The 27,506-nt window shown below is 46.6% G+C and overlaps 1 protein-coding gene across 5 annotated transcripts in view; it reads left to right on the top strand.

Moving 5' to 3' along the window:
* The first annotated feature begins 3,843 nt into the window (after window positions 1-3,843).
* GMEB2 (glucocorticoid modulatory element binding protein 2) overlaps window positions 3,844-27,506 on the top strand; it is a 30,032-nt gene continuing 6,369 nt past the window's right edge. Inside the window, exons 1-9 of one of the 5 annotated variants that reach the window (XM_066587400.1) lie at window positions 3,844-3,990; window positions 10,446-10,585; window positions 14,098-14,172; window positions 14,404-14,486; window positions 15,602-15,732; window positions 19,452-19,555; window positions 21,908-22,065; window positions 22,510-22,590; window positions 25,539-25,676. In XM_066587400.1, coding sequence (XP_066443497.1) covers window positions 10,467-10,585; window positions 14,098-14,172; window positions 14,404-14,486; window positions 15,602-15,732; window positions 19,452-19,555; window positions 21,908-22,065; window positions 22,510-22,590; window positions 25,539-25,676 — 889 coding nt within the window. In that variant the 5' untranslated portion in view covers window positions 3,844-3,990; window positions 10,446-10,466. Of the gene's footprint in view, window positions 3,991-4,093; window positions 4,526-9,936; window positions 10,586-14,097; window positions 14,173-14,403; window positions 14,487-15,601; window positions 15,733-19,451; window positions 19,556-21,907; window positions 22,066-22,509; window positions 22,591-25,538; window positions 25,677-27,506 lie in introns of those variants that run through there. The other 4 variants (XM_066587399.1, XM_066587398.1, XM_066587396.1 and 1 more) reach the window with 4 other exon arrangements.

Here is a 27,506-nt window from a genome sequence, read left to right as displayed (position 1 = left end):
ACACAGAGGTGAGGTAGATTCTCCTCAGTATATACACACACAGAGGTGAGGTAGTTTCCTCTCAGTATATACACACAGAGGTGAGGTAGATTCCTCTCAGTATATACACATAGAGGTGAGGTAGATTCTCCTCAGTATATACACATAGAGGTGAGTTAGATTCCTCTCAGTATATACACACAGAGGTGTAGTAGATTTCTTATTCATCTACCTCACCACATATGGATTCCACCTACGGCCATGTGAGCCTGACATTATTCAGACCGCTACCCGTAATAGGTAATTTACCAGAAGCCCCGGGAACGTTCGCCTTCCTGCAGTCCCAGGAGCAGCTTGTTGAGCGCCTCCTGTGTGAGACCGCCGCACCTCAGCAAGATTACAAAGCCTCACAGAGCGCCACTTTACACCCCATCCCTGCTGCTGAGGACAAGAAATGCCCCCCCCCCAAAAAAATGTTAGGTTTGCAGCAAGTGTGGGAGGAAGAGGGATACCCAGTTTTATTGCCCCATGTGCCCATCCCAACCAGCCCCCGTAATTACCCCTGCTTTAAGACATACCACACAGTTTACATTATTACTTTTATCTAAGATTTAGGGAATGCCAAAAATGGCGCGGATGGGGAAGGGGGGGGGGGGTATTTTTAGGGAGTCAATTTATTTTCTGCACAAGTGAGCACTGGGGCCTGGAATTTAGTCAGTTATGTCCTGAAATCCAACAGGCGTTCCCTCTATTACATTTCGAGCCGTGTGTCCTGTAAGTAGCTTGGGGCTACAATAGGGGTATTACTGAACACAAAAGAGCTAGTGCTGTGGGATTTGGGGTGCGTCTCCTCAGTTTTCCCTGCTTGAAACAAAGGAAACTTTCATTAAAGTGACATTTATAAAGAAAATTAAATTGTATTTATTTTTCACTTGCTTTATAATAATTTTAGCAAAAAACTGTGCGGTTAGAATGCGCAGTACACCCTTAGATAATTTCGTTAAGGGGTCGAGTTTTCAAAATGGGGTCATTTGTGGGGGTTCTCCATCGTTTTGGCCCCTCAGGGGCTCTACAAGTGGGGAATGGGGCCAAAATCCTTTCGGCTTGGGCCCCATTGTGCATATGGACATAATATTAGGGCCACAATGGGTATGTTTCTGAACACGGGACAAGCAGGGGCATCCATTTTTGGGTGTAAATCCTCATTTTCATGTGCACTATAGAAAGAATCCTGTCTTTAAAATGCCGTATTTGCAAAAATATGAAATTTTTATTTCTTTTCTAAATTGTATTAACTCTTGAAAAAAAACCTGTGGGGTCAAAATCCTCCTGACCCCCCTCAGTGAATATATTAAGGGGTGCAGTTTTTTTAAATTGGGTCATTTGTGGGGGTCTCTATCATTGTGACACCCATGAGTCTTTGTGACCTTTGGCTTGGTGCAGGAAAACAAAATGTTCATCAAAATGTTATTAATGTTAAATCTGTACGTCTCCTAAATGGTTTTTAAAAAACCTTAAAGTTTTTCCAATGTGCTTCCAGAATAAAGTAAGCAGATGGAAATATATATCTCAAACATTTGTACAGTATATTTACACATATTTGAGATCTTACACTTGAAAATGTGAAAAAAAAATTCAAAAGGTTACCAATTTTATTAAATATTCACAAATTCTATCGGTCTATTGTTACCACCTAAATGAAGTAAAATATGGGGCGAAAAAATGTCAGAATCACTGGGATACGCAGAACCTTTACGGAGTTATTCCATGTTAAAGTGACACGTCAGATATCCAAATTTAGCCTGGTCATTAAGGCGCAAACAGGCTTGGTAACTAAGGGGTTAATGCAACATAAAATATATATATATAAATTTGGTATTGTCGTAATCATACATAGCCACAGAATAAAGATGCTGTGTTGTTTTTAGTGCACTGCGAACGCCATAAACATCCCCCCCAAATAAAAAAAAAAGTCAGAATTGCAGTTTTTCGGCCCTCTGGAAGGCCCGGGTGGATCTTCTCGCAAACTTAGAAGAGCTCTCAGGTTGGTCCCGTGGAACTCACGACAAATTTCTAAAAACTTGGGGACCTTGGCGGTGCATCCGAAGAGACGACAATTAATGAGCTTCAGCCGGAGGACGGACGCGGTGCGGACGGCGATCCAGACCTATTGCAGCTTCCCTAGGCCCTAGCGCCCCTTCGCTGGAGGGGAGGAGTTCCTAACTGAGGCTCCTGCTCCTTCTGCAGGTGCTTGTTGGCCCACTCCTTAGACTGACACCTAATGTGGTGCAATGTGGCTCACTCCAGTCCCCCCCCCCCTCCCCCCCAGCATTTTCTCCCCTCCCCCCAAATTCTTGTCGGTCTTGTTTGATAGAATGTTAAGAGGGGGCATGCTGTGTCTCTTAGCTTCTACTTTTTACTGATACAGCCGCCCCCCCCCCCCCCCCCCTGTTTATGTTGATTATGCATACCTCTATCTGGGACCTCACCACCTAATATAATCATTTCTATTTCGCTTGGAATGCGGATTGGTGTCGTTACAACATCTCTACAAATTGACCCCTGGTCCTCATTGTAATATCTTGGCTATCTATGCATGTAATGTATAACAAAAAATTAATAAACATTGATTTAAAAAAAAAAAAAAAAAAATAGAATTGCAGTTTTTCCCCCTCTCCATTTCCCATGCATGCGCTAAATGATGCCATTGAAGAATACAACTCCTAGTAACATAGTATGTAAGGCTGAATGAAGACAATGTCCATCTAGTCCAGCCTGTTTATCCTCCTGTGTTGTTGATGCAGAGCAAGGCAAAAAAAAAAACTAAGAGGCAGGAGCCAATTAGCCCTTTTGGGGGAAAATCCCTTCCCGACTCCCTAATGGCAATCAGACTGTTCCCTGGATCAACCCCAAATAGTTCCTACCTGCCTACATACCCGGATTAACAATTAACCTAAGATTTATATCCTGTAATATCCTTCCGCTCCAGAAAGACATCAAGTCCCCTTTTAAGCTCCTCTAAGGATTTTGCCATCACCACGTCCTCAGGCAGAGAGTTCCACAGTCTCACTGCTCTTACAGTAAAGAACCCCCTTCTGTGTTGGTGATGAAACCTGCTTTCTTCTAGACGTAGCGGATGCCCTCTTGTTACCGTCGCAGTCCTGGGTATAAACAGATCCTGGCAGAGATCCTTGTATTGTCCCCTCATGTATTTATACAGAGTATAATGATCACCCCTTAGCCGTCTTTTCTCCAGGGTAAATAATCCCAATTTGGATAGCCCCTCTGGGTATTCCAGTCCCTTCATTCACTCGTACCGTAAAAAATAAGCCTCCGCGTAGCGATGTTACCAGAAAGATAAAAAAAGTATTTTTTTGAAAATGGGGAAAAAAAACAAACAAAAATAAAGCAGTCTGCAGCAGGGAAGGGGTTAAGCATCAATCTTAGTGAATCCTCCCATGTATAAGGGCTCGTTCACACGGGCATATTGGCGCATCGTATTACGCAATTTTGGCGTTTTTACCAAGGGTTCGCTCACGTGAGCATATTTTTGCACGCCTTATTCGATCACGTGAAATAAATTTGCGGTATGTCCTATTTTGGGGCATATTACACCCCGCAACAGGTCTGAACATGCTCCTCAGCCCCTGTGAACGAGCACTAAGAATATCACTGCGCCAAACCCCCGGCTCTGCTGTAACGGGTCAGACTGTCTAGCATGCACAGCGCCATCTAGCGTCTAAGAACCTCCACTGCCGGCTACAGAAAACGCACCGCAGCGCCACCTAGCGTCCAAGGCCTATTAAGTCCACGCATGCGCGGTAGAGCCCGCGGCCGCCATATTTGAAGCCCTTACATGAGCGCGCACTGCCCCCTCCTTTTCTCCCCGGAGACGTGGACGAGCGCGGCCTGCTCACTTCTCCCCCCTCCCGCATCCCCGAAACCGCCCAATATCTGGCGGAAACCCCCGGGCAGCAGGCGGCACGGAGGCTCCGGAGCGTCGCAGAGCAGGTAAGAGCCGCCCACGGCCTGCAGAGGCCTCACCCCTCCCCCTCCTCACGCACCGGGTCCCTGTGGAGCGTCAGGACGTGACGGCGGGCCGTGCTCACGGCGGCGCCGGGGGGAGGAGGAGGCTGCGTGCGAGGCCGCGTTATAAGCGTCACAGCGGCCGGGGAGCGGGGCCTGGCCCGTCACCATGGCAACCGACACCCTGCGCGCGTACCGAGGGCGCCCCCAAATATTAGAGGGGGTCTGGGCGGTGAACCCCAGAAGCCCAACCCCCAGTCTGAGGGCCCGCCCTGGCAGCCTGGCCTCTGCAGCCCTGCTAGCAGCACTGCTGGGACTTGTAGTTCTCCTGCAGCCGCCGCCTCTTGTGCTTCTGCATCGGACGCGGTTCGTGTTTCGCGATCGTCGATTGGTGGGAGACTAGTTCACTTCGCAGTCCGAGGATGCGGGATGACGTCACGCTGACCGCTGTGCGGCTCCAGTCCGGACCCCCATGAGACCCCCGCCACCGTCAATGGCTGCTGACCGCGGGACCGTTCACGTACTTTTTGTGCGGACCGCCGTACGACCTCTTGTGAATTCCGTGTTGCTTCAAATCCGCGCGGCCTTTTTTTTCCTGCAGCGGAGAGGTTACAGGATTGGCGCCGTCCGGCGGATTCCATCAAGAGCCGCAATTTGTGAGAAAAAATACGCAAGAAATTATGCAAAACGCGTTCTGCGCACAAAACCCGCGGCCGTCAGCGTAGAAGGGATCCCGCGGCATCTTACCACTGCCAAGCGGCCGCGGCGCTAGGTATGACGGCAAAATTTACTGCGCCGGGCCGCGTACCGGGCCGCCTGCGGTTTTTTGTTTTGTTTGTGTTTCCCGCGCCGTTGCTTAGCGATGATACGTATATCCGCAGCGCGAGCGCAATGTACAGCGGCCGCGTGTAAACACACCGCCGGAGAGAAATGCGTTCTAGGATTACGCAATTCTGACACTAATGCGTAAGGGGATGTAATTGATCGCCGGCGAGCGCCAGCCTATCACACGGGCGGATAGAGACCGCAGAATACGCAATTCCTATACGGCCGCGAGGGCCCGGCCCAATCCTTATTGGTTGACGATATCCACATCTGCGCTGCGCCAATGAGCGATGCCTTCCGTGAATAAATAGGACCCGCCGCGACTTTTCTCACCGTATCGATGTACGGGAAAAATGCCCCCGCAGGATGACGTCACGCATAAGAATGGCGTCCATAGGTTTATATTCGTGCGTCTCGCAATGCACAAAAACCGTGTGACATCTGCTTTAGGCGCGGTCCGCACGGGGGCTGATTTGCAGCGGTAAGCCCGCCTCCCAACCGCACCGCTCAGTTCGGATTTTTAGGTTTGTTTTATCACATTTCTGTGCAGGATTGACCCCCTCGTTGCGCAGATGGTGATGAAATTGGCGCGCCGCGGGGTTGTATTCTGCGCCACATGTCAGTTTTGCGAATTCTTTCCGCTGCTTGCTGATGCAGCGGGATCTCCGTGCGGAGGGTCTGTACTACAATCCGTAGCAAATCCACCCCTTCCGGACCCGCCCTCCGCGCATATTCACACCCGTGATCCTTCCAGCCATTTTTTAGGCAAAAAAAAAAGAAATAAAGCAATTTGTTTTTAAAGGTTTTATTCACACTTGCATTTTTTTTTACGAACAGTCGAAGTGAAAAAAAAATCCGAGCGCGTCCGATTTTGTAGCAATTTTTGGGCAGAAATCACCTATTCAGTTTTATGGCTGCAAACCAAAAAAACAAATTGCGCAGTTTTGATGTGATTGCAATCCGTATTTATCACATAACTGTAAAAAGTGCGAACCGAGTAATTGCATCGTTAGGCTCATCCTGCATTTTTTTTTTCCTTGTAAAATTCGGATGCGAGACACGAAAATCGTGAAAAATCACAAAACAGAACAATTCACGAAAAATCGGTCAGATTTTTCAAAACTGCCGCATTCACACGGAGGATGAGAGGGCTGTATGCAAGATTCTCGGGCGTAACTCGCATGGGATCGCACATGGACGCCTCATCCGGTGGGCCGGACACCGCGACTGTAGATGTGCTGTTTTCACCTAAAAATCTGTCCCTACCGTGTATGTGACTGTTCAGACAATCATTGGCCTAAGCCATGGACGGCACATGACTGCTGAATCCTGTGATTGGCTGACTGGTCACATGTACAATGGACGGCACATGACTACTCAATCCTGTGATTGGCTGACCGCTCACATGTACAATGGACGGCACATGACTGCTGAATCCTGTGATTGGCTGACCGCTCACATGTACAATGGACGGCACATGACTGCTGAATCCTGTGATTGGCTGACTGGTCACATGTACAATGGACGGCACATGACTACTCAATCCTGTGATTGGCTGACCGCTCACATGTACAATGGACGGCACATGACTGCTGAATCCTGTGATTGGCTGACCGCTCACATGTACAATGGACGGCACATGACTGCTGAATCCTGTGATTGGCTGACCGCTCACATGTACAATGGACGGCACATGACTGCTGAATCCTGTGATTGGCTGACCGCTCACATGTACAATGGACGGCACATGACTGCTGAATCCTGTGATTGGCTGACCGCTCACATGTACAATGGACGGCACATGACTGCTGAATCCTGTGATTGGCTGACCGCTCACATGTACAATGGACGGCACATGACTGCTGAATCCTGTGATTGGCTGACCGCTCACATGTACAATGGACGGCACATGACTGCTGAATCCTGTGATTGGCTGACCGCTCACATGTACAATGGACGGCACATGACTGCTGAATCCTGTGATTGGCTGACCGCTCACATGTACAATGGACGGCACATGACTGCTGAATCCCGTGATTGGCTGACCGCTCACATGTACAATGGACGGCACATGACTGCTGAATCCCGTGATTGGCTGACCGCTCACATGTACAATGGACGGCACATGACTGCTGAATCCCGTGATTGGCTGACCAGTCACATGTACAATGGACGGCACATGACTGCTGAATCCCGTGATTGGCTGACCGCTCACATGTACAATGGACGGCACATGACTGCTGAATCCCGTGATTGGCTGACCGCTCACATGTACAATGGACGGCACATGACTGCTGAATCCTGTGATTGGCTGACCGCTCACATGTACAATGGACGGCACATGACTGCTGAATCCTGTGATTGGCTGACCGCTCACATGTACAATGGACGGCACATGACTGCTGAATCCTGTGATTGGCTGACCGCTCACATGTACAATGGACGGCACATGACTGCTGAATCCCGTGATTGGCTGACCGCTCACATGTACAATGGACGGCACATGACTGCTGAATCCCGTGATTGGCTGACCGCTCACATGTACAATGGACGGCACATGACTGCTGAATCCCGTGATTGGCTGACCGCTCACATGTACAATGGACGGCACATGACTGCTGAATCCCGTGATTGGCTGACCGCTCACATGTACAATGGACGGCACATGACTGCTGAATCCCGTGATTGGCTGACCGCTCACATGTACAATGGACGGCACATGACTGCTGAATCCTGTGATTGGCTGACCAGTCACATGTACAATGGATGGCACATGACTGCTGAATCCTGTGATTGGCTGACCGGTCACATGTACAATGGATGGCACATGACTGCTGAATCCTGTGATTGGCTGACCGCTCACATGTACAATGGACGGCACATGACTGCTGAATCCTGTGATTGGCTGACCGCTCACATGTACAATGGACGGCACATGACTGCTGAATCCTGTGATTGGCTGACCGCTCACATGTACAATGGACGGCACATGACTGCTGAATCCTGTGATTGGCTGACCGCTCACATGTACAATGGACGGCACATGACTACTACAGCTTCATCCAGGATTGGAACTGCGGGGATCGGGACTCCTGTGTTGGAGGAGGGGCATTTAGGGAGGGGATTATAACTTATTTGTCAATTATACCTTATTGCATTCCCTGCCCATTGGGGCTTATTCTGAGAGGCGTAGGTCTTGTCTGGGTGGGACTAACTGCTTTACAGTCAATAGGGCGGACCGTGATTCGTTTTCTTGGATGACAGTCGCTCTTTCATGTCAGTGGGTGCGTAAAAAAATAGTCGTACACGGATGACCATCTTGTTCTCTGTTTTTCAGGGATCATTACTAAGCTGTACAAAAGAAAAAAATTGGGTCTTCCAGTTCTTTTGCGCGCCAGAAAAACGCAAGTCACACAGAAATAAAAAAAAAAAAGTCTTGCAAATTTCTCTTCTGAGCAACGATTGTCTCCTGCGGGCTTCTGTAGTCCGTTTCTGGGAGTAGCTGTCTGACGGCGGCTATCGTCATCCATATTAGCTGTACTGGGCTACGTCTTCGGTCACGCGGTCGGCCGCCATCTTGTGCCGGTGACTCCGTCCATCTGTCGGTCAGAGATGTGTACGAGCCGAGTGTCTCCCATTGTCTGTCTTATAGGATTATGATCAGGGCTCCTCCCCCCCCCCCCCCCCCCCCGCGATATCGCTGCGTTTTTTAAAGCGATTGTCAGCGGACTCTCTAATGTTAAAATCGCATCGCAAGTTTGTGGTTTGCAATTTTTGTGCGATGTGTTTTCTTTAGAAAGTCCCATCGACAATCGCGTTAAAAACCGCAGCGATAAAAAACCGCCAGTGTGTGGGAACCCTTAAGGAGGGAAGGAGATCAATGAAGGAAGAAGTAGCTAACTTCTCCTTCCAGGGTTTCACTAGAGAGGAGGGACACGACTACCAGAAAAGAGAGGTAAGATGAGGGCAGCTGAGACACAGACCCCGTAGACGTTATTGCGGGTCTCTGGACAATCCCTCTAAGTGATCAAACTGTCATACAGAGACGCCATGAGGGCCCGACGTCCCGTAGTGGGACTTGTACTCGCAGCCAGGCATCGGAATTGGCAGTTGCGGTATCGGCGCCCCATTCTCTTCGCAGGTGAGAGCGGGTTCACACTGAGCACATGTGGCAGACCGGAGAGTCTGGAGGTGATGGGGGTCAGCGAGATCTGAGGTGTGACTTAAGTGTTCTAAATTTTTTATTTAGCAGCGTAAATATACTCCTATGCCGCGAACAGCAAATATACACATGATGTACGAATATATATACATTCCATATATCAGAGCCGAAACCAGCCATGTAGAGCTCAGAGACTGGATTGTGTGGAGGCGCAGATCTGGGGAAGCTACAAAACATTTCTGCTGCCCTGAAAGTTCCCAAGAGCCCAGCAGCCTCCGTAATACTTACATGGAAGAACAACTAGGACTCTTCATAGAGCCGCCGACCCACCAAAGGGGGGGGGAGGACCTCGGTAAGAGAGGAGACCAAGAACCCAACGGTCACTCTGGCTGAGCTCCAAAGATCCTGTGTGCAGATAGGAGAAACTTCCAGAAGGTCGACCATCACTGCAGCCTCCATCAATCTGGGCTTCATGGCAGAGCGGCCGGAGAGAAGCCTCCTCAGTAAGAGATATGAGAGCCGCCTGAAATTACCAAAAAACACCTAAAGGCCCTCAGACTGTGAGAAACAAGATTCTCTGCTCTGATGGAACTTTTTGGTCTCAATTCTAAGTGTTCTGTTTAGAGGAGTGGGGGAGTGGAGACCGGTCAGGTTGGATGGAAGCCAGGCGCCGCTCATCACCGGCCCAATACCATCCCTACAGTAAAGCCTGGTGGTGGAGCATCATGCTGGGGGAGTGGAGACCGGTCAGGTTGGATGGAAACCAGGCGCCGCTCATCACCGGCCCAATACCATCCCTACAGTAAAGCCTGGTGGTGGAGCATCATGTTTGGGGAGGGGAGACCGGTCAGGGTGGATGGAAACCAGGCGCCGCTCATCACCGGCCCAATACCATCCCTACAGTGAAGCTTGGTGGTGGAGCATCATGTTTGGGTAGGGGAGACCGGTCAGGTTGGATGGAAACCAGGCGCCACTCATCACCTGCCCAATACCATCCCTACAGTGAAGCCTGGTGGTGGAGCATCATGCTGGGTGAGTGGAGACCGGTCAGGGTGGATGGAAACCAGGCGCCACTCATCACCTGCCCAATACCATCCCTCCGTCCTCAGAACTGAACTGTCCTCTTTGGGGACAAACATTCTGAAGCTGACTGAACAGGGAGCTCCTTAGATTATCTGGGATGCAGGTCATGAGGTGGACTAGTCCTTTGAGATTCAGGAGACTTGGGTTATATGTTTATCAGGATAGCTCCTATTAGCTATAGATGCCTACAGTTTCCGTGACTCCGTCAGCTGGAGGCGTATGCTCTCTATGTAGCTCCAGACCTCTGTATTCTGCTGACAGGTGCGGAAGCCAAAGAAGTAGCAGCATTGTGAGGTGCGGCCCGAGATCGGACGCAAAGGGACCCATTGAGATCTGTATTGTAATTGCATTTCTTCTCTTCCTTCAGCAGCTCCGTGAGGGTCTTTCAGATATGGCCACCCCAGATGTCAGCGTGCACGTGGAAGAAGTGGTGGTGGTGACCACACCGGACCACATAATGGATGGAAGCGGAGTAGAAGAGGTGAAAGCTGTTCTTGTTACCACAAACAGGTAGGAATTCTACATCTACAGATATAGTAGTAGTGGGATGTGTATATTTTTACAACAGTTTTATCTTTTTTTTTTTTTTTTTTTTTCGCTCCAAAGCATCTATAGTAAAAAAAAATTCAATAAAATGAAGCAACTTTGCAAGTTGTCCTTTTATGCCTGCAGCTCCTGTACAATTCCATGTGTCTCCATGGTTACAAACAATCTCTGGTGTTGCTCCATGCTCTCTTCTTGATAGCCTATAGAACATAGATGAGGGAGTGGAGTAACACATGACTTCAGAGTCAGACTACATAGGGCTTGCTTGTAGTCTGTAACCATGGAGACACACAGATCTGCATAGGAGCTGTAGACACCTAAACGGTGGGACATTTTTTTTAATCAAGGCTATTTTCAAAACACTTTTGTTTTATTTTAGACACATTGGAGCAATAAATCTAGATTATGTCTATACGTTTTTTTTTAACCCTTGTGGAATTAAAATTGCTGATCACTAGGAAGTAAAGAGGCTGGTCCTGGAAAAGCAGCGTCATGACCAATATGGCCGCCATTACAAGGCCTACAGGGACTGTCACTCGACTTTTCCAGGTTCATGAACAGTAAATTTGTGATACCCATCATGTAAGCAAAAATAGTCCTCTTGGCAGATTAGCAGGCAATGGCTTTATAATCTGGCATGGGGGTCTGCACATGTCCCAATACCTGCTTGGAAGTTCGTGTAGATGGTTTCCTAGCTTGGGGACATTGGCACCTGCACATCAATCAACAGTCCGAACCGTGACGGACTATCGGAATTTCCACTTACGTTGTGATATTTAATACTATAACTCTATATTAATGAGATAAAAAGAAAAAAACCTCAGCGCTCGCACCGTAGAATAGGTGGAAATAGAATATACTGAAGGGACTAAAGTTATATCACTTACTTCAGGGAGGCGCCTTTAGGGTAGGCGCCTCCTAATCCAAATAGGCGTATCAAATATGGTACCGATCAGCAATGATGAACAGGTTCCACGATTTTAATAAAACAAGATAAAATATAATACACAACGCGTTTCGGCCGCACGGCCTTTTTCAAGTGTACATTATATGTGTATTATATTTTATCTTGTTTTATTAAAATCGTGGAACCTGTTCATCATTGCTGATCGGTACCATATTTGATACGCCTATTTGGATTAGGAGGCGCCTACCCTAAAGGCGCCTCCCTGAAGTAAGTGATATAACTTTAGTCCCTTCAGTATATTCTATTTCCACCTATTCTACGGTGCGAGCGCTGAGGTTTTTTTCTTTTTATCTCATTTATATCTTCCTCCTTCATGCCATGATCGGAGTTTCCCTCTAGCCGCTCTCTCTTATGAGATTGTTTACAGCACCTAGGAATACTCGTCTTCACCTGGCAATCAAGACCACTCACCTACTACACTTTTCAGTATCCTTCTAGTGAGCGCCACATCCTTACTCATCACCATAACTCTATATTAGTTTGTGATAGTCGCAGCACGTTCACTCGTCACCTTTTAGATTTTGTAATTCCTATGATTCACCGCTGTCCTGAAATGATGTCTCCCTCCATGGAAGGAAACAGATATGAGGCTGTAGCTGGCGGTGCCCATCTGCCTCCCCCGGCTTTGTCATGGCAACTGGTAGGACCTGCTTCCTAGATGAACTCATGGGAGCATCTTCAAACACTTGCAGCTGGGGGCTGTCAGCAGATCGCTCGCTCGATTCCGGCCCATCCGTCTCCCTCTATGGGTTATGGACAGGATTTAAAGAAACACCAAAGCTTTTCCGCATACGTGCACACGTGGCAGGTTGGCTGCGGATTTCCTGCACCAAATGGTGTGCTTTTTGGGTGCCACAGATTTCACCTCTTCAATTGGAGGAGGCGAAATCCATGGGCATCTACCCCATTTGGTGCAGATTTTTGCATGTGTAAATATAATCTAATACGTGGGTCAGAGTTTTAAGTGTTTTTGTGCAGGGTGGTGTTTATGGGGGATCGCATACAAAATCTTCTTGCATCGTTGCTCTCTGGCCATTGATTTCTTTAGTACTCTGATGAGCATTGCATCTGGTACTGCACTGCGGTTACTTTTAAAGGGTAACTAAACTTTTTACAAACTACTAGGGGCATATCAGAAGTTTTGAGCGGTGGGGTTTCCAAGTGCAGAGATCGCTAAAGCGGGCAGAAGTGCTCATCTGAACGCTGTGCCCTTGCAGAGTGGTGTACAGGCTCCATAGAAAGCCTTTAAAGTCTGTATACTACTTGCAATGACAGCTGAATGGGCACAGCACTTAGATGAATGCATCTGTCCATTCATTTCAGTGACCGGTGGTTGTCTCGGTACTCGGAGCCCACTGATCAAAACTTCTGCCGTGTCAGAAGTTTGTAAAAAGTCTAGTTACCCTTTAACCCCTTGAGTGGCAGGTTTCCTACCACCCTGTCGTGCCCACCAGGGCAGGTTTTTTAAAATGGTCTAATCATTGAATTTCAACTAGTTTTGCAGTTGCGTCTCAAGAGCCATAACTTTTTCATTTTTCCATTGACATGGCCATATAAGGGCTTGTTTTTTGCGGGACAAGTTGTGATTTTTTAAACAGGGGGGAGGAAAAAAAGAAATGGGGCAAAAAAGAAAAAAGGGGCCATGTCATTAAGGGGTTAAATAATGTATTAACTTCCTTCTCTGGGTCATTACGACGCACATGGATACCACATGTGTGATTGTATTTTTGATTTTTTACAAAGTAAAGGGAGACAAGTGTTTTTTTTATTTTTTTAATAATTTTTTTACTTTTTTTTTTTTTTTAATTTTTTTAAAATTTTTTATTTTTTTTTTGTCCCTTTAGGGGACTTCCACAGGGACCCATCAGGACCCCTGATCACATTCCAGGGGTCCGATGGTGACAGCCCTTTACATGCTGCAGTGACAGCCCTTTACATGCTGCAGTCACATAGACTGCAGCATGTAAAGGGTTAACACAGCAGAGATCGGAGGTTTTCTCTGATCTCTGCTGTAAGAGCTAGTACCTAGCTGTCCTCTGACAGCTAACAACCAGCTCTCCCTGCCACAGAGACCATCGGCTTGCTTCTGACAAGCCGATGGTCTCTATGGCAACCTGTAAACAAAGCAGGACATTGCCGACATGTCGGCAATATCTTCTGCTGGTTTTTCAAAGCCCTTGCACTGCTCTCTGTGGGTCTGTGCAGGCAGAGCACACTGTCACAGCTTGTGGCATTGTGCTCTGCAGCTCCCATAGTGATACATAGCCCGGAAATCTTCCGGGCTATGTTGCTATGAGCAGTGGAGCTCGTCCCGGAACTTTTCCGGGCGTGCCACTCAAGGGGTTAAGTATTTGGTAAGAGGGGATCCAAGCCTACAGATTCCCATCAGTGCCTTCTGTTATGTCTGTATGAAAGTGTTCAATACATCCAATACGTATTGGAATATGAAATGTTGACTTTGATAATCCTTTTATAACAGCGCAGTAATTCATATGTGTTAATATTACAGTCCAGTCTGGAATGGGCAGGAGCTGAGGCTCCCCTGGGTTGGGAGTAGTGATGTCTCTGCGCCTGGAGTCTTCAGGTAGGCATCTACCACTGGACCCCCTTGTGGTATTGGGGGCTCCAAGGGCCTCCTCATCAGACAGCCCCCCTTGGGCGCTGCTGTGTGATGTCCACATTAATGACCTACTTGTGCAGAAGCATCAACATCCTGCTGGGGTCCACGATCCTGCGTGTCACTATTCTCATCACAATGATGCATACCCCGGGGGATCTTTATATATGATGATCGTAATTCTTCATCTGTGTGCAGGACCCTGTCAGAAGAGGCCCTGGAGTCCGAGAGCATGGCGGCCGCATTTAGCGCATCTACGGAACTGAAAGAAGCCGTATTAGGTATGTGAAGAGTCATATCAACATGGACTTTAAAACCAGAAGTATTTGCAAAGTGAGGTCAGAGAGACATTCTGGGAATGTATATCCAAATACGTTTTTATTATCCTGGTAAATATCTTCTGAATATCTAGAAGTGTTTGTTTTCTCTTTTCTTCCTTCTCCAGTAGTCCAGAAACTATGATGATATACATTGAACGGCCCCTTTATTTGCCCCCCCCCCCCCCAATCTAGTAGCGCGTTGGGCTTCCAAATTGAAGCAGTTCGTCGTGTCGTAGATCCCACTGGTTCTGCAGGAATATCGGCCCCTGCGGACAGGAAGCTTCTTGTAGTTGCTGCAGAATAGATGGAGTTGCTGACATGTTCTGACCAGCTGACAGGAAGGGGTCAGCGATTCATATTGCTTACACCAAATTCTGACCTCCCATCAGCACAGTGCAACAGAAATCTGGATCCATCTGACCAGGGGATATTTTCCGCTGCTCAGTGATACAAGTTTTGCGCTCTTTTGTTCCCTGGCGTTTCGTCTTTCTGTTTCTCTTGGACACAATGGTGCTGAAACTGGTCGTCTGCTGTTATAGCCCATCCGTTGTGCGTTTGGACATGTTAGTTAGACTGTTAACTTTGCAGCGCCTGTTGGTCAAAACGATTCCTGACATCCTCCTTTGGGTGATGAGTTGTTTCCGTCTACACGATCCCCTTCCGCTGGATGTTTTCCTCGATCACGCCATTCTCTGTATACTCTCCACACCGTTACATGAGAAAACCCTCTGCGGTTGGCAGTGAAATCCCGACCCCAGCTAGTCTAGCACCAATGACCCGGCCTCATTGGAAGTCGCTCTGATCGCTGGATTTTCCATCTAATGTGGATTCACACTGAAACTGATCCACGGAAAACTGGTCACGTGATTTTATGCCGCACTCCGGGGTCACGGGGAGAATTACCATACAGGGAAGCGCCAATCGTGAAAGGGCTTGGGCTCTTATAAAGGGGTTGAGGGCTTTAATAAAGTGGCCAATCAGTGTATATAGTATGTGTATACACCTAAACATAGGAATATAATTTTAGTTCAGAAATTCATAAGAAAATGTTTCTTTTCGCCCTTTCTAATGAGAAGTGAAGATGGGGGACGAAGAAGAGGAGGCTCTGGCGGCAGAAATCGCTTACCCCATTACCTGTGGAGAAAGCAAGGCCAATCTCTTATGGAGGAAGTTTGTGTGTCCTGGAATCAATGTCAAGTGTGTACAGGTGAGGTGACCTATTCTGTTCATACACATATAAGATAAAAGTTGGCTGAAATGGCAGTTTTTAACTTTTTCAGCCGAAATTGTTTGAAAATTAGACTATACACATTGGCGTGGCTGGAACAATTCTGATGTTTTGGAAGGGCTCCTCTTTTATCTGACAGATGATGGCAGGGGAAAGAAGGATCAGGGAATTTGAATAGTAATGCCTGGTCCTTCTGTTCTCTGGGAGATAAGCTATCACCAGAAGTGTCTGACTGCGGCTTACCTCCCTAAACTGAGCCAAACGTTCTTGTGAATGGAGGGGCTGGTGGAAACGGCTGTCTGACAAACAATCATTCGTTTGAGAGTTGTTGGAGGTGTGTGGGCACTTTAATGTTTATGGTGGCCAATGGGCGGATTTGTCAGCCATAGCGTGCAGAAACTATACTTGTATGGTATGATCCTCACAATATAGCCGGTCACTTGGCAACTTGTACAAGAGTACTGTTAGTTTACACCTCTCTGATTTGACAGTTTTTTTTGGTCTGGTACGTTACTAGTCGGATCGTTCGTATAATTGAGCAGTCACATTCTGGCTGATCATAATTTCATGACTTGGAAGACCTTTAAGACATGACCCAGTTATTGGGCACAAATGTTTGCCCGAACGTTTGTCTATCCAGTCTTCTACTTGTGAAAAAGTGCAAATGATCAGTCAGCGAAAAAACAAACAAATGGTCTTACTTCGGCTGATCATCTTGTATATGCAAGCATAATAATTCTTGTTGGTTGGCTGCACATCTCCACATTTGAACAGAGAGACGTGTAAGCGATCGCTGTATGGGGCGGACGATTGCTAAGTCGATCGACATGCTCATCGTTGCTCTATGCTCGTTACCACAGATAGATGATCTACCCATGTAAAAAGATGTATGTGATGGAACTTGTACTGCATCACTCGGACAGACCTGTTTAAATGAGAGGGTCGTTAAAGCGGTTGTCCCGCGGCAGCAAGTGGGTCTATACACTTCTGCATGGCCATAATAATGCACTTTGTAATATACATTGTGCATTAATTATGAGCCATACAGAAGTTATAAAAAGTTTTATACTTACCTGCTCCGTTGCTGGCGTCCTCGTTCCCATGGAGCCGACTAATTTTCGCCCTCCGATGGCCAAATTAGCCGCGCTTGCGCAGTCCGGGTCTTCTGCAGTCTTCTATGTGGCCGCTCGTGTAGAATGCCGGCTCCGTGTAGCTCCGCCCCGTCACGTGCCGATTCCAGCCAATCAGGAGGCTGGAATCGGCAATGGACCGCACAGAAGCCCTGTGGTCCACGGAGACAGAGGATCCTGGCGGCCATCTTCAGCAGGTAAGTATGAAGACGCCGGACCGCCGGGATTCAGGTAAGCGCTGTGCGGGTTGTTTTTTTAACCCCTGCATCGGGGTTGTCTCGCGCCGAACGGGGGGGGGGGGGTTAAAAAAAAAAAACAAAAAAAACCCGTTTCGGCGCGGGACAACCCCTTTAAGATACTGTAATAGTAAACATCACCCCACTACTGACAACCCTACAATTAAAACTAAAGGCTTGGAGCTCTCTGTCACTGTCCGTAGCAAGCAGAATAAATCTCATAAAAATGATAATACTCCCCAAGTACCTATACTGTCTAGAACACGCAGAAATAACAATACCACAGAAATTCTTAAAAAAAACGAATTCCCCAATAGTATCATTCATTTGGGGGAACACCAGAGCCAAACTTGGAATGGACACACTACAGCGACCTAAAGAAATGGCAGGAATGGCATTACCAGATTTCAAGCTCTATTATCTAGCGGGACAGGTTAGATATATCCGCCACTGGCTGTCGGCCTCTCCTCTCCCCAACTCCGAGCACCACCTGATGTTTTTTCTCTCGGAGGCATCACTTTGGATCCTCCTGGAAAAACCAGGATTGTTGACTAAACAGATACTGCCCCATCCATAGACTTGCGACTAATGTATGGCAAGCATGCAAGCTACTGACCAAACGGGAGGGCACCCCTCTGGAGACCCCTTTATGGGACAATAGAGCATTACCACACCTGGTGAACCTACCAGACAAACAATTTTGGATAAATCTAGGAGTCACTGCTCTAGAACACCTATATACTGACCAAGTACTAATTTCCTTCGAGCAATTACAACAACTATACCAAATTCCAAGAACGGGCTTCTATAGGTACCTACAACTTAGGCACGCCTTAACCGCACAATTCCCGGAACCCAGACAACCCTTCTTCCAGTACCCATTAATAGGGATACTGTGCACCCAGGGGCCCAAAGGATTGATATCGGCGTTGTACACCCACCTGTTACAAACCAAGATCCCCGAAACACCAATGACAGTGATGGAAAGAGCTCATCCCCACTCTCACCAATGAGGACTGGGAAACCGCGATGTCCACGTACACCGCGGTATCACCAGCCGCAAACAACAAACTGACTCAATTATATATATACACCAGTGCTATTTGACGCCGATCAGACTGCATAAAATGAATAGGATACCTACAAACTAATGTCATAGATGTAGAGCCCCCAATGCAAACTTCAACCATCTAATATGGAGCTGCCCCAACATCTACACATACTGGGGAGAAGTCACAGAATTCCTAACTCAACTGATGGGTATACCGGTACCACAGGACCCCGCAGTATGTCTATTGGGCATTTTAGACGAAGAACAATGGCAATACCACGACAGGATATTCCTCACTAAGACATTATTCTACGCTCGCAAGGCAATAGCTTTGCGATGGATGGATAGACGCCCCCCGACACTCTCAAAATGGCAGAACATAGTTAATGCTATCCTACCATATGAAAAAATAGTATACAAAAATAGAAAATGCCCCGATAAATTCGATAAGGTATGGGAAAGATGGTGCGGATCAACAAGTACAATATTGACGCAAGACCGATTCCAAAGCCTGCTGAGAGCAACCGTATCCAGAACAAACCGGTAAAACACGAGAAAGCTATGGCCCTCCACTGACACCATGAGCAAATACACTGCCACACTGTATTCAATACCAGCATATGTTAACCCTTTCCAATCCAATTTGTATCCTGGTTTTCCTAGGGTTTTACTCTTTTTCTGCCGTTATACAACAGCGCTATATGCTGGCTAAAGCCAGTACTGCATGAGGTGACATGTTGGATAGGCTCCAACAGCAGAGAGGCTGGCAATACACAGTAAGAGAACCCTGACGGACGTCTTCCAACATCAGAGCTGTACAGCCTTAAATCATAATGTCTTCACAGGTCAGACAGTGGATTGGAAAGGGTTAATGTAACGTATTTAAATGTAATTACATAATCACAAGAGCCTACGATGTAACCAAAGTTGTTTATTCACGCAATGTACGAAATACATATTGTTCAATAAAACGAGTTTAAAAAAAAAAAAAGATACTGTAATAGTTACAATGCTGAATATAATTTCATCTACTACACGGCCCAGAGTGCCGAATGGGGGCTGAAAAGCAAGTCCCATGATATACCACATGATCCCTCCCAGCCAGTCAGGCGCTCTACCATGCGACATGCATATCGCCACTCCTCAGAAACAAACTGCATCACATGTATGTTTTCCAAACTGCTGACTGGCATGTAAGCCCACGAAAGCAAAATAGTGCTAGAGTGCCTCTTTACTAGCCCACTGCCATCTTTTTATGACCCTATATTCTTTCTGTTTCAGTACAATGACCACTTAATAACGCCGAAGGAATTTGTTCACTTGGCTGGAAAATCCACGCTGAAGGACTGGAAAAGGGCGATTCGAATGAATGGCGTTATGCTCAGGTTTGTATGGGGAAGGGTGGAAACACACGAGGCCATAAAGGAAATTATCAGAAAATGAATTAATTTATATTCCCATATATATATTGTTTTGTAATAGTGGACTTGCTGCCCTACAGAGAGCGCTCACTGCACTGCATGGCACTAATCTGCATGGCTCACTGCACTGCATGGCACTAATCTGCATGGCTCACTGCACTGCATGGCACACTGCACTGGTGGCACTAATCTGCATGGCTCACTGCACTGCATGGCACTAATCTGCATGGCTCACTGCACTGGTAGCACTAATCTGCATGGCTCACTGCACTGGTGGCACTAATCTGCATGGCTCACTGCACTGGTGGCACTAATCTGCATGGCTCACTGCACTGGTGGCACTAATCTGCATGGCTCACTGCACTGCATGGCACTAATCTGCATGGCTCACTGCACTGGTGGCACTAATCTGCATGGCTCACTGCACTGGTGGCACTAATCTGCATGGCTCACTGCACTGCATGGCACTAATCTGCATGGCTCACTGCACTGGTGGCACTAATCTGCATGGCTCACTGCACTGGTGGCACTAATCTGCATGGCTCACTGCACTGCATGACACTAATCTGCATGGCTCACTGCACTGGTGGCACTAATCTGCATGGCTCACTGCACTGCATGGCACTAATCTGCATGGCTCACTGCACTGCATGGCACTAATCTGCATGGCTCACTGCACTGGTAGCACTAATCTGCATGGCACTGAAGTCAGTAGGATAGTACCACCCTGAGGCTCTCTTAAAACTTGCTTAATGTTTACAGGCTTGTTGGCACTTCCCCAGGTGTATGCTGTCAGGATGACGAGGGGAAGACAGGAATTAGGTTTACCTGTTAATTCCCTTTCTTGAAGTCATCCTGACAGCACAGGGGCTTTTCCCTCCCCTTGAGCTATGTTTACGTGAAGTAACGTACTGTATTATGATTTCTGTATTAAAAATTATTGGTTGAGCAAAAAAAATAAAAATAAAATGTTTACGGGCTAATGAAACTTTCACACTGACCAAGATCTTGGCTGATGTAACAAGTGCAAATCGACACGTGTTGTTCGGCACTCATTACATTTTCTTTTACATGGACCGAGAGTCTGCTTATGGCAATGTTTCTCAACTCCAGTCCTCAAGGCACCCTGACAAGTCATGTTTTCAGAATATGCTATAGAGAGAACATCTGAGGCACAGACAATAATTACATCACCTGTGCAACACTGAGGAAATCCTGAAAACATGGCCTGTGGGGGTCCATGAACACTAGAGCTGGGAAACGCTGGCTTATGGTGATGAATGGTCACTGCTACTATCATTCTTCCCATGGACTGGCTGTACATCATTCTGTTCACACTGGGAGATTTACCACCGATAAGGGAGCCTCTTATGCTCGCTGAAACTGAACGAGCAGCTGATCAACAAGCATTTGCTTGTTGATCGACTGATTGTTGGTCCCTTTATACAGCCCCATTATTGTGTAAGTGAGCGATCAGAGAAAAATTCAAACCCTGCATTATGCCCGTGCAAAAAGGACCTTAGAGGGGTTTTCTGGGGAAAATACTATTGATCATCTGGGCCCCCAACCGATCAGCTGATTGTGCGCCCGCTGACAGCACCGCAATTATACAGTGTCTGAGCAGAAGCAGCGGAAGTCTCTTCTCTGACCTCTGTGTAGTGGCCGGTGCTTGTAACAGGCAATCCTCTGAAGTATGTGAACAGCAGTGAACAAGTTTTAAAGGGGTTAACCAATATTGCAAATTCTCTTCCATCCATGTAACTGCTGATCGGTGGGAGTCTCATTGCTCAGACCTCCGCTGATCTCAAGAATAGGGGTCCAGCACCCCCTTTTCTCCCTTCCCTGCAGTGAGGTGGAGACCGAATGGAGCTCTGGTCACACAAGTACACTAGCACTTCATTCACAGTAATGGCACTGCGGAGATAGACGAGCGGCACCCACTTGGGTATTTCTGTTAGAACCATTGAGATGAATGGGAGGGCTAACCGCATATGCTCGTTCAATGCTGCATTCACAGTGACGTCCCTGCGTGGGCAGAGGCAAACCCCTCCCATTCTGGAGGTTGGTGGGGGTCTCGCTGATCAGCATGTTATCCCCTATCCTGCGGATAGAGGATATCTTGCAGTTTTGGTGCAACCTTTTTAATTGATCGGTCGCCTGTGACAACAGGCCAATTTTCAGCCCTTGTAAAAGGCCCTTTACATGTACCGTTATACACCCTACCAATGCCATGCCTGAACCTTTGTTTTGGCCTCAATGTAGAGATTTATTACTAAACTGTTAAAATATTAATGTTGCCTCTCTTCTCTACACCAGAAAGATAATGGACTCTGGAGAGCTGGATTTTTATCAGCACTCAAAAGTCTGTTCCAATACCTGCCGGAGCACCAAGATCGATGTGACGGGTAGCCGTGTGTCACTCTGCAGCCAGGTGTCTACGGAGTACATTCCCATCACAACTGCCTCCAGTGACAGTAAGTAATGGTGGTGGCTGAAATGGCAGGAAGTCTTCTGTGTGCGGAACTAGAACTCTGTCCTAGTATGCACGCCACGGGTGTAAGGCGTATGCACGCCACGGGTGTAAGGCGTATGCACGCCACGGGTGTAAGGCGTATGCACGCCACGGGTGTAAGGCGTATGCACGCCACGGTGTAAGGTGTATACAGCTTTGCCTTTGAAGCTGCTTCATAAATTACAGTTTGCCTCCAGTTATTTAGTCTGTCTATTTACTGGAAGAAATGTTTTAGTGCCATCAAACCCGGAGAAACGGGTTCAGCGGTTACCGCAAAAGAGGACCTGAGGGCTTTTGACTCCTTGTCTGGTCTAATGGAAAGATACAGTTTCAAGCTCTGCAATTTCATTATTCCGCACCATTATCTGCTTAAAGTGAATCATTCTTTGTCTTTTTCATTACTTAGATTTTACAGTGAATGGGACCCCCACAACAATCACTATTGAAACCTGTGAAAATTCAGGAGAGTGGGGTAGCACCGTCGCTGGTAAGAGCAAATATTCGTTATTGTAACGGCCTAAAATAGGAGGAATGTAGACCGTCTAACTAGATTGTCTATTCAGATGTTTAACCCCTTAGTGACACCGCCTATTTTGGACCTAAGGATGCAATGATTTTTGGGGGGGACTTTTTTCTCCACTTTTCAAAACCCATAACTTTTTTTTATTTTTCCGTTGACATGGCCGTATGCGGGCTTGTTTTTTTTTTGTGTGACGAGATCTAGTTTTCATTTGTACCCTATTAAAGTACATGGCTGTTTTGATTAATTTTATTGAGCTTTTTGGGGAGGTGAAATGAACAGAGAAGCATTTTGGCTCAGTATTTATTTATTTATTTTTTAATAATGTTTGCCGTGCAGAATAAAGAGTGTTCACTTTATTGTACGGGTCGTTATGGATGCAAAAATACCAAACATGTCAGTGGTTCTTCTTATTTTTTTTAAACGAGGTGGAAGTGCACACATTTTTCTGTTTAAACAATTTTTTTTAATGTTTTTGTTTTTTTACTTCTTCAATTTTTATTTTTTTTATATCCCGGTAAGGGACTTGAACTTGCAATACTATGATCGCACTGATAATAAATTGCAGTACTTCTGTATTGCAGTGTATTATCACTAATCATAGTGATTACAGGCTATGGTAACCCATCGACCCTCTGTGTTCCAAGAGCGATGACATCACAGAGGGTGCACCCTCCCCTCTGTGAACACTTTACATGTTCTCACTGATCCCTGCTGTTGCAGTGGGAGGCCAGCTGTCCGTCACAGTCAGCCTCTGCTGCAGATGGTGCTGCAGCTTTTGAGGTGTCGCCATCCATAGGGCGTTAATGTACACACATTTGCAGGAACAGCCTCCCACCCAGGTTGTACATTTATGCTCTGGGGCAGGAAAGGGGTTAAGGACTTTACATAATGATCATGAACAGGCGCTCATTAAAACGTTCTTTCTCCTAATCATTGCACCATCGAAACGACAGTGATCGAACAACGATCAAGCAAATGCCCATTCGGCATCTTTTTTTTAGCCATAAAGATCGCTGTTCTTGACAGCACATCTCCACGTGTGAACAAGGGGGTCCGCTGTCAACAGCGATGAAAGTATGAATGCTCGTTCGCCCCCCTATTTAGAGTCTGGCCTGTGTAAATGGCCAAGTACACAAGGACCAATGTGATGATCGCTACTCATCGGAAGCCTAAAGTGGCCCATGTAAAAGGACCCTTAGTTATGTTTTTTTCTTTTAAAGTTAGCTGAAAACCAATATGGCTGCTGTTTGAGTTTTTCCCACATTCCTGAACAGCAGATTCTGACTAATTTTGGACTGATATGGATCACAATTGCTGACCTAATTCACTAGACTCGGACCGCACACAGCTCCATAGCAGCCAGTGTGCCAATTGTTGCATCCGTTTTTTTCACATAGTCCGTGTGACAAAATCAGCATGCACTACTCGAGTCTGATTTGTGGACGAGAACTTTAGGTAGAAAAAACGGCACGTAAGCACCATCTGATTTCACAGATCGGTTGTTAAGTGATGCGGGAAAAAATTAATTGGAACCTGTGCCAGATTTTTTTTTGCAGATGTGAAAAACATGTAACATAGAGAAGTGAAAAAAACAGACATTGGGTGTTATTATACAAGTGCTGTTAACGCTCCCTATAATGCTGCTAATTGCTGAGTTGAAACTCACAGTGGCAGAGGAATACCGAGAAAGACAAGTCTTTTATTAGAAATATTCACTGAATGTATTCCTAAAACGTAGCTTTTAATAAACAATATTTTAAAACCTCAAGGTGCCTCACTGACACAACGTGACATAGACAAACATACATGTACAAGAACAGCTCTATGTTGAGCTAGTAATAAAAGATGCTAGGAGATGGTAGTCTGGATGGTAGACTGGAGGTGCTGCTGCATAGCTCTCTCGCTCCTACTTGATCTATCTTTACTGGGTATTTTGCCCTACTAGTAACAGCATTGAATCTGGTGGCTTTAGAATAGATTGGTTACAAGTATCTACTCTTTGGCTTTATTTAAGGCTCGCTGGCTAACCACTATTTTTGGGCGACCGTCTGTCTGCACTGGTTGTGCTTCTAGGCTACTGTCCTTGGTGGTAATTGTCCACCCTTTAGGAGTTTTTGAGAGGGGTGCACGGTCCAAGGGCCAGCATACTACCATCATCAGCCCTTGCGGTATCGTTGCACTCGTTCTATGCCAAGCTACGGCAGCCTTGTTTTCCCATATCAGCTAGGGTTATCGTACCCATTCTTAGTACAACTCTTCTACAATAATAGGTTCCTGATGAAGTCAGTACTCTGACGGAAACGCGTCGAACCAAGAACCAAATACGAATTAAATTTCATTCGTGAATCAACTCATCCACTTCTGGCATTGGTCCAGGATTCTCTTTTGAGAGACTCGTTATACCCATGAGTTGCTTGACCGCAGTTTTGGTCATTAGCCTTGTACCATTGTTGGTTGGCACCAACATATACTAATTTCGTGTATAGGTGCCTTCCTCTCGCTATATGAGCCATTCACTCATATGGGGCTTTTTTTCTCCTAGCATCTTTTATTACTAGCTCAACATAGAGCTGTTCTTGTACATGTATGTTTGTCTATGTCACGTTGTGTCAGTGAGGCACCTTGAGGTTTTAAAATATTGTTTATTAAAAGCTACGTTTTAGGAATACATTCAGTGAATATTTCTAATAAAATAATTGCTGAGTTGCACCTACATTTGCAGGTTCAGCTTGACAATTGTTGGGAAAACGTGAGCGCTAGCAGCCGTCGCTATAGTTCATTCAGTAGCATCCATACCGATTGCATTTGGACATCATATGGATGAAAAAATATCTGGTTTTGTGGATGCAACGCGGATACGTTTTCATACACTTGTGTGAATTCAGTCGAACTATTTAATTTTTCTTCTGCAGATGATACACTGGGCTTCTGGCAAGGATTGCGGGATGCAGGGCTGCTGGGGGAGGTCATCCAAGAATTTCACCAGGAGCTGTTGGAGACCATGAAAGGGCTGAAGCAAAGACTGCAGATGCCACCCATTCAGCTGCAAGGTGTATTATCCAGTATTTCTTATTTCCAATTTTAAAAAATTGGGGGGGGAACACTGGCACATCCGTGTATGACCCCAAGTCACTTACACTTCCAGGATATCAATCTGTCTAGGTAGGAAGCAGAAGCGATTGGGAATCCATTTCACCTATTTTGGGGCAAATGAAAATGACAACAGGAGCACTGGAAAGGCGACCGCAAGACACCCCTATAAAAGGGTCGGCTACATAGATGATATATTTATCTATGTAGCCGGTACTTTCATGGAATCAGAATGCACTGCTTTTTGACCAATTTACACGTAACGATTATCACTCAAAATTCGTTCAAATGAATGAATTTAAGCAATAATCGTTACATGTAAAAGCAAAAACAAATCGCACACTCTCCAAACACTTGTCGTTATCACAGACTTTTAGTTGCGTGTAAAAGCTCCCCGCTCAGCGCTTCACATAAAAAGTGAAGCACCGAGCGAGAAGCCAGCATTAAGTCTTTCAGTGTAAACGCTCTGATCAAGTGCTAAAAATCTTAGCGGTGACCTCAGCACTTGTGCAGTCCTTTAAACAACTGTCGGCCAGTGTAAAAGACACTTCTTGGATGTACTTGTTTTTAAGGCTAGTAGTGGAGGTCTCTCCACAACTGACAAACAGCCTCCTTTGGTGGGATGGTTGCCACCCAAAACCGCTGATTAGGGGTATATCCAAGGGGCAGTATCTCGGCCAATGTCTCCTATGTGGAGGAAAGAACTAGAGAGTGAAAGAAGAGAGTCCTAGAACACATAGGTGATGTGATTCATAAAAGGGATAGCCAGCGCCACTACATATCCATCAAGAACATAGTGGGAATGTGGATTGTTAAGGGTTAATAGCACTAGACATGAAGCGTCCATCCCGGAGGGAAGGAGTTATAGACAGGTGGATCTTTAGACTAAGGTCACCACTCTGAATGACCATGGATGTTATTTACAATTCACTTCTGTTCAGTAGAAACAGCATATTTGGTGCAAGTACTGTGTCCCGGACTGGTGGAGCGCTGCCAGAGCCCTGCAAGATGAGCTCCAGCGGACTACTGACCAAACTGTCATACATGGACTCCATGAGGATGGCATGAGGGCCTGACGTTCTGTAGAAGGACCTGTGCTTACAGTTCAGCATTGGGCAGCTCAGATGGCACTCAGTCCGCCATTGGCACCTTGTTCTCTTCACAGATGATAACCGGTTCACTCTGAGCACATGTGACAGATGAGAAAGAGTCAGGAGATGAAGAAGAGCATGGAGATCCGATGTGTGATTTAAGTGTTCCCTTAAAGGGGTTTTCCAGGCACAAATACTATTGATGACCTATCCTCAATAGGTGATCGGCCGGGGTCCGCCACTCTGGAACCTGGGCCGATCAGCTGGATGGATGCATGCTGTCAGCATCGCTACACACGAATCAGAGCAGAAGTCGCTGCTCCGACCCCTGTGTAGTAGCTGGCTCTTGTAACTGCAGGCTGGGGTCTCATTGAAATTAATGGAAGCTGCCCCTGCAATTACAAGCATCAGCCACTGCACAGGGGGCAGAGCAGTGACTGACATTTTGCAGGAAGTACAGGGATTGGACTTCAGAGGACTATTTTTCTTGTCTTTGTCATTTGGGGACATAGAAGACCTCAGGTATAGCTGCTGCCACTAGGAGGCGACACTAGGCAAAGAAAAAGTTAGTCCCTCCTACCGTACGGTGCGAGTGGCATATAGCAGATGACGAATCAAGGAGGTTTGATGTCTGATGTAAGAGGAGGTCTGTTTCCTACAAACGGCAAGCTAAAACATATTTAACTTAGTGCCTGCAGG

Source organism: Eleutherodactylus coqui, chromosome 13, assembly GCF_035609145.1.
Source record: "Eleutherodactylus coqui strain aEleCoq1 chromosome 13, aEleCoq1.hap1, whole genome shotgun sequence".
In the NCBI taxonomy this organism is placed as follows: domain Eukaryota; kingdom Metazoa; phylum Chordata; class Amphibia; order Anura; family Eleutherodactylidae; genus Eleutherodactylus; species Eleutherodactylus coqui.
This window is presented reverse-complemented; position numbering and strand designations above follow the sequence as displayed.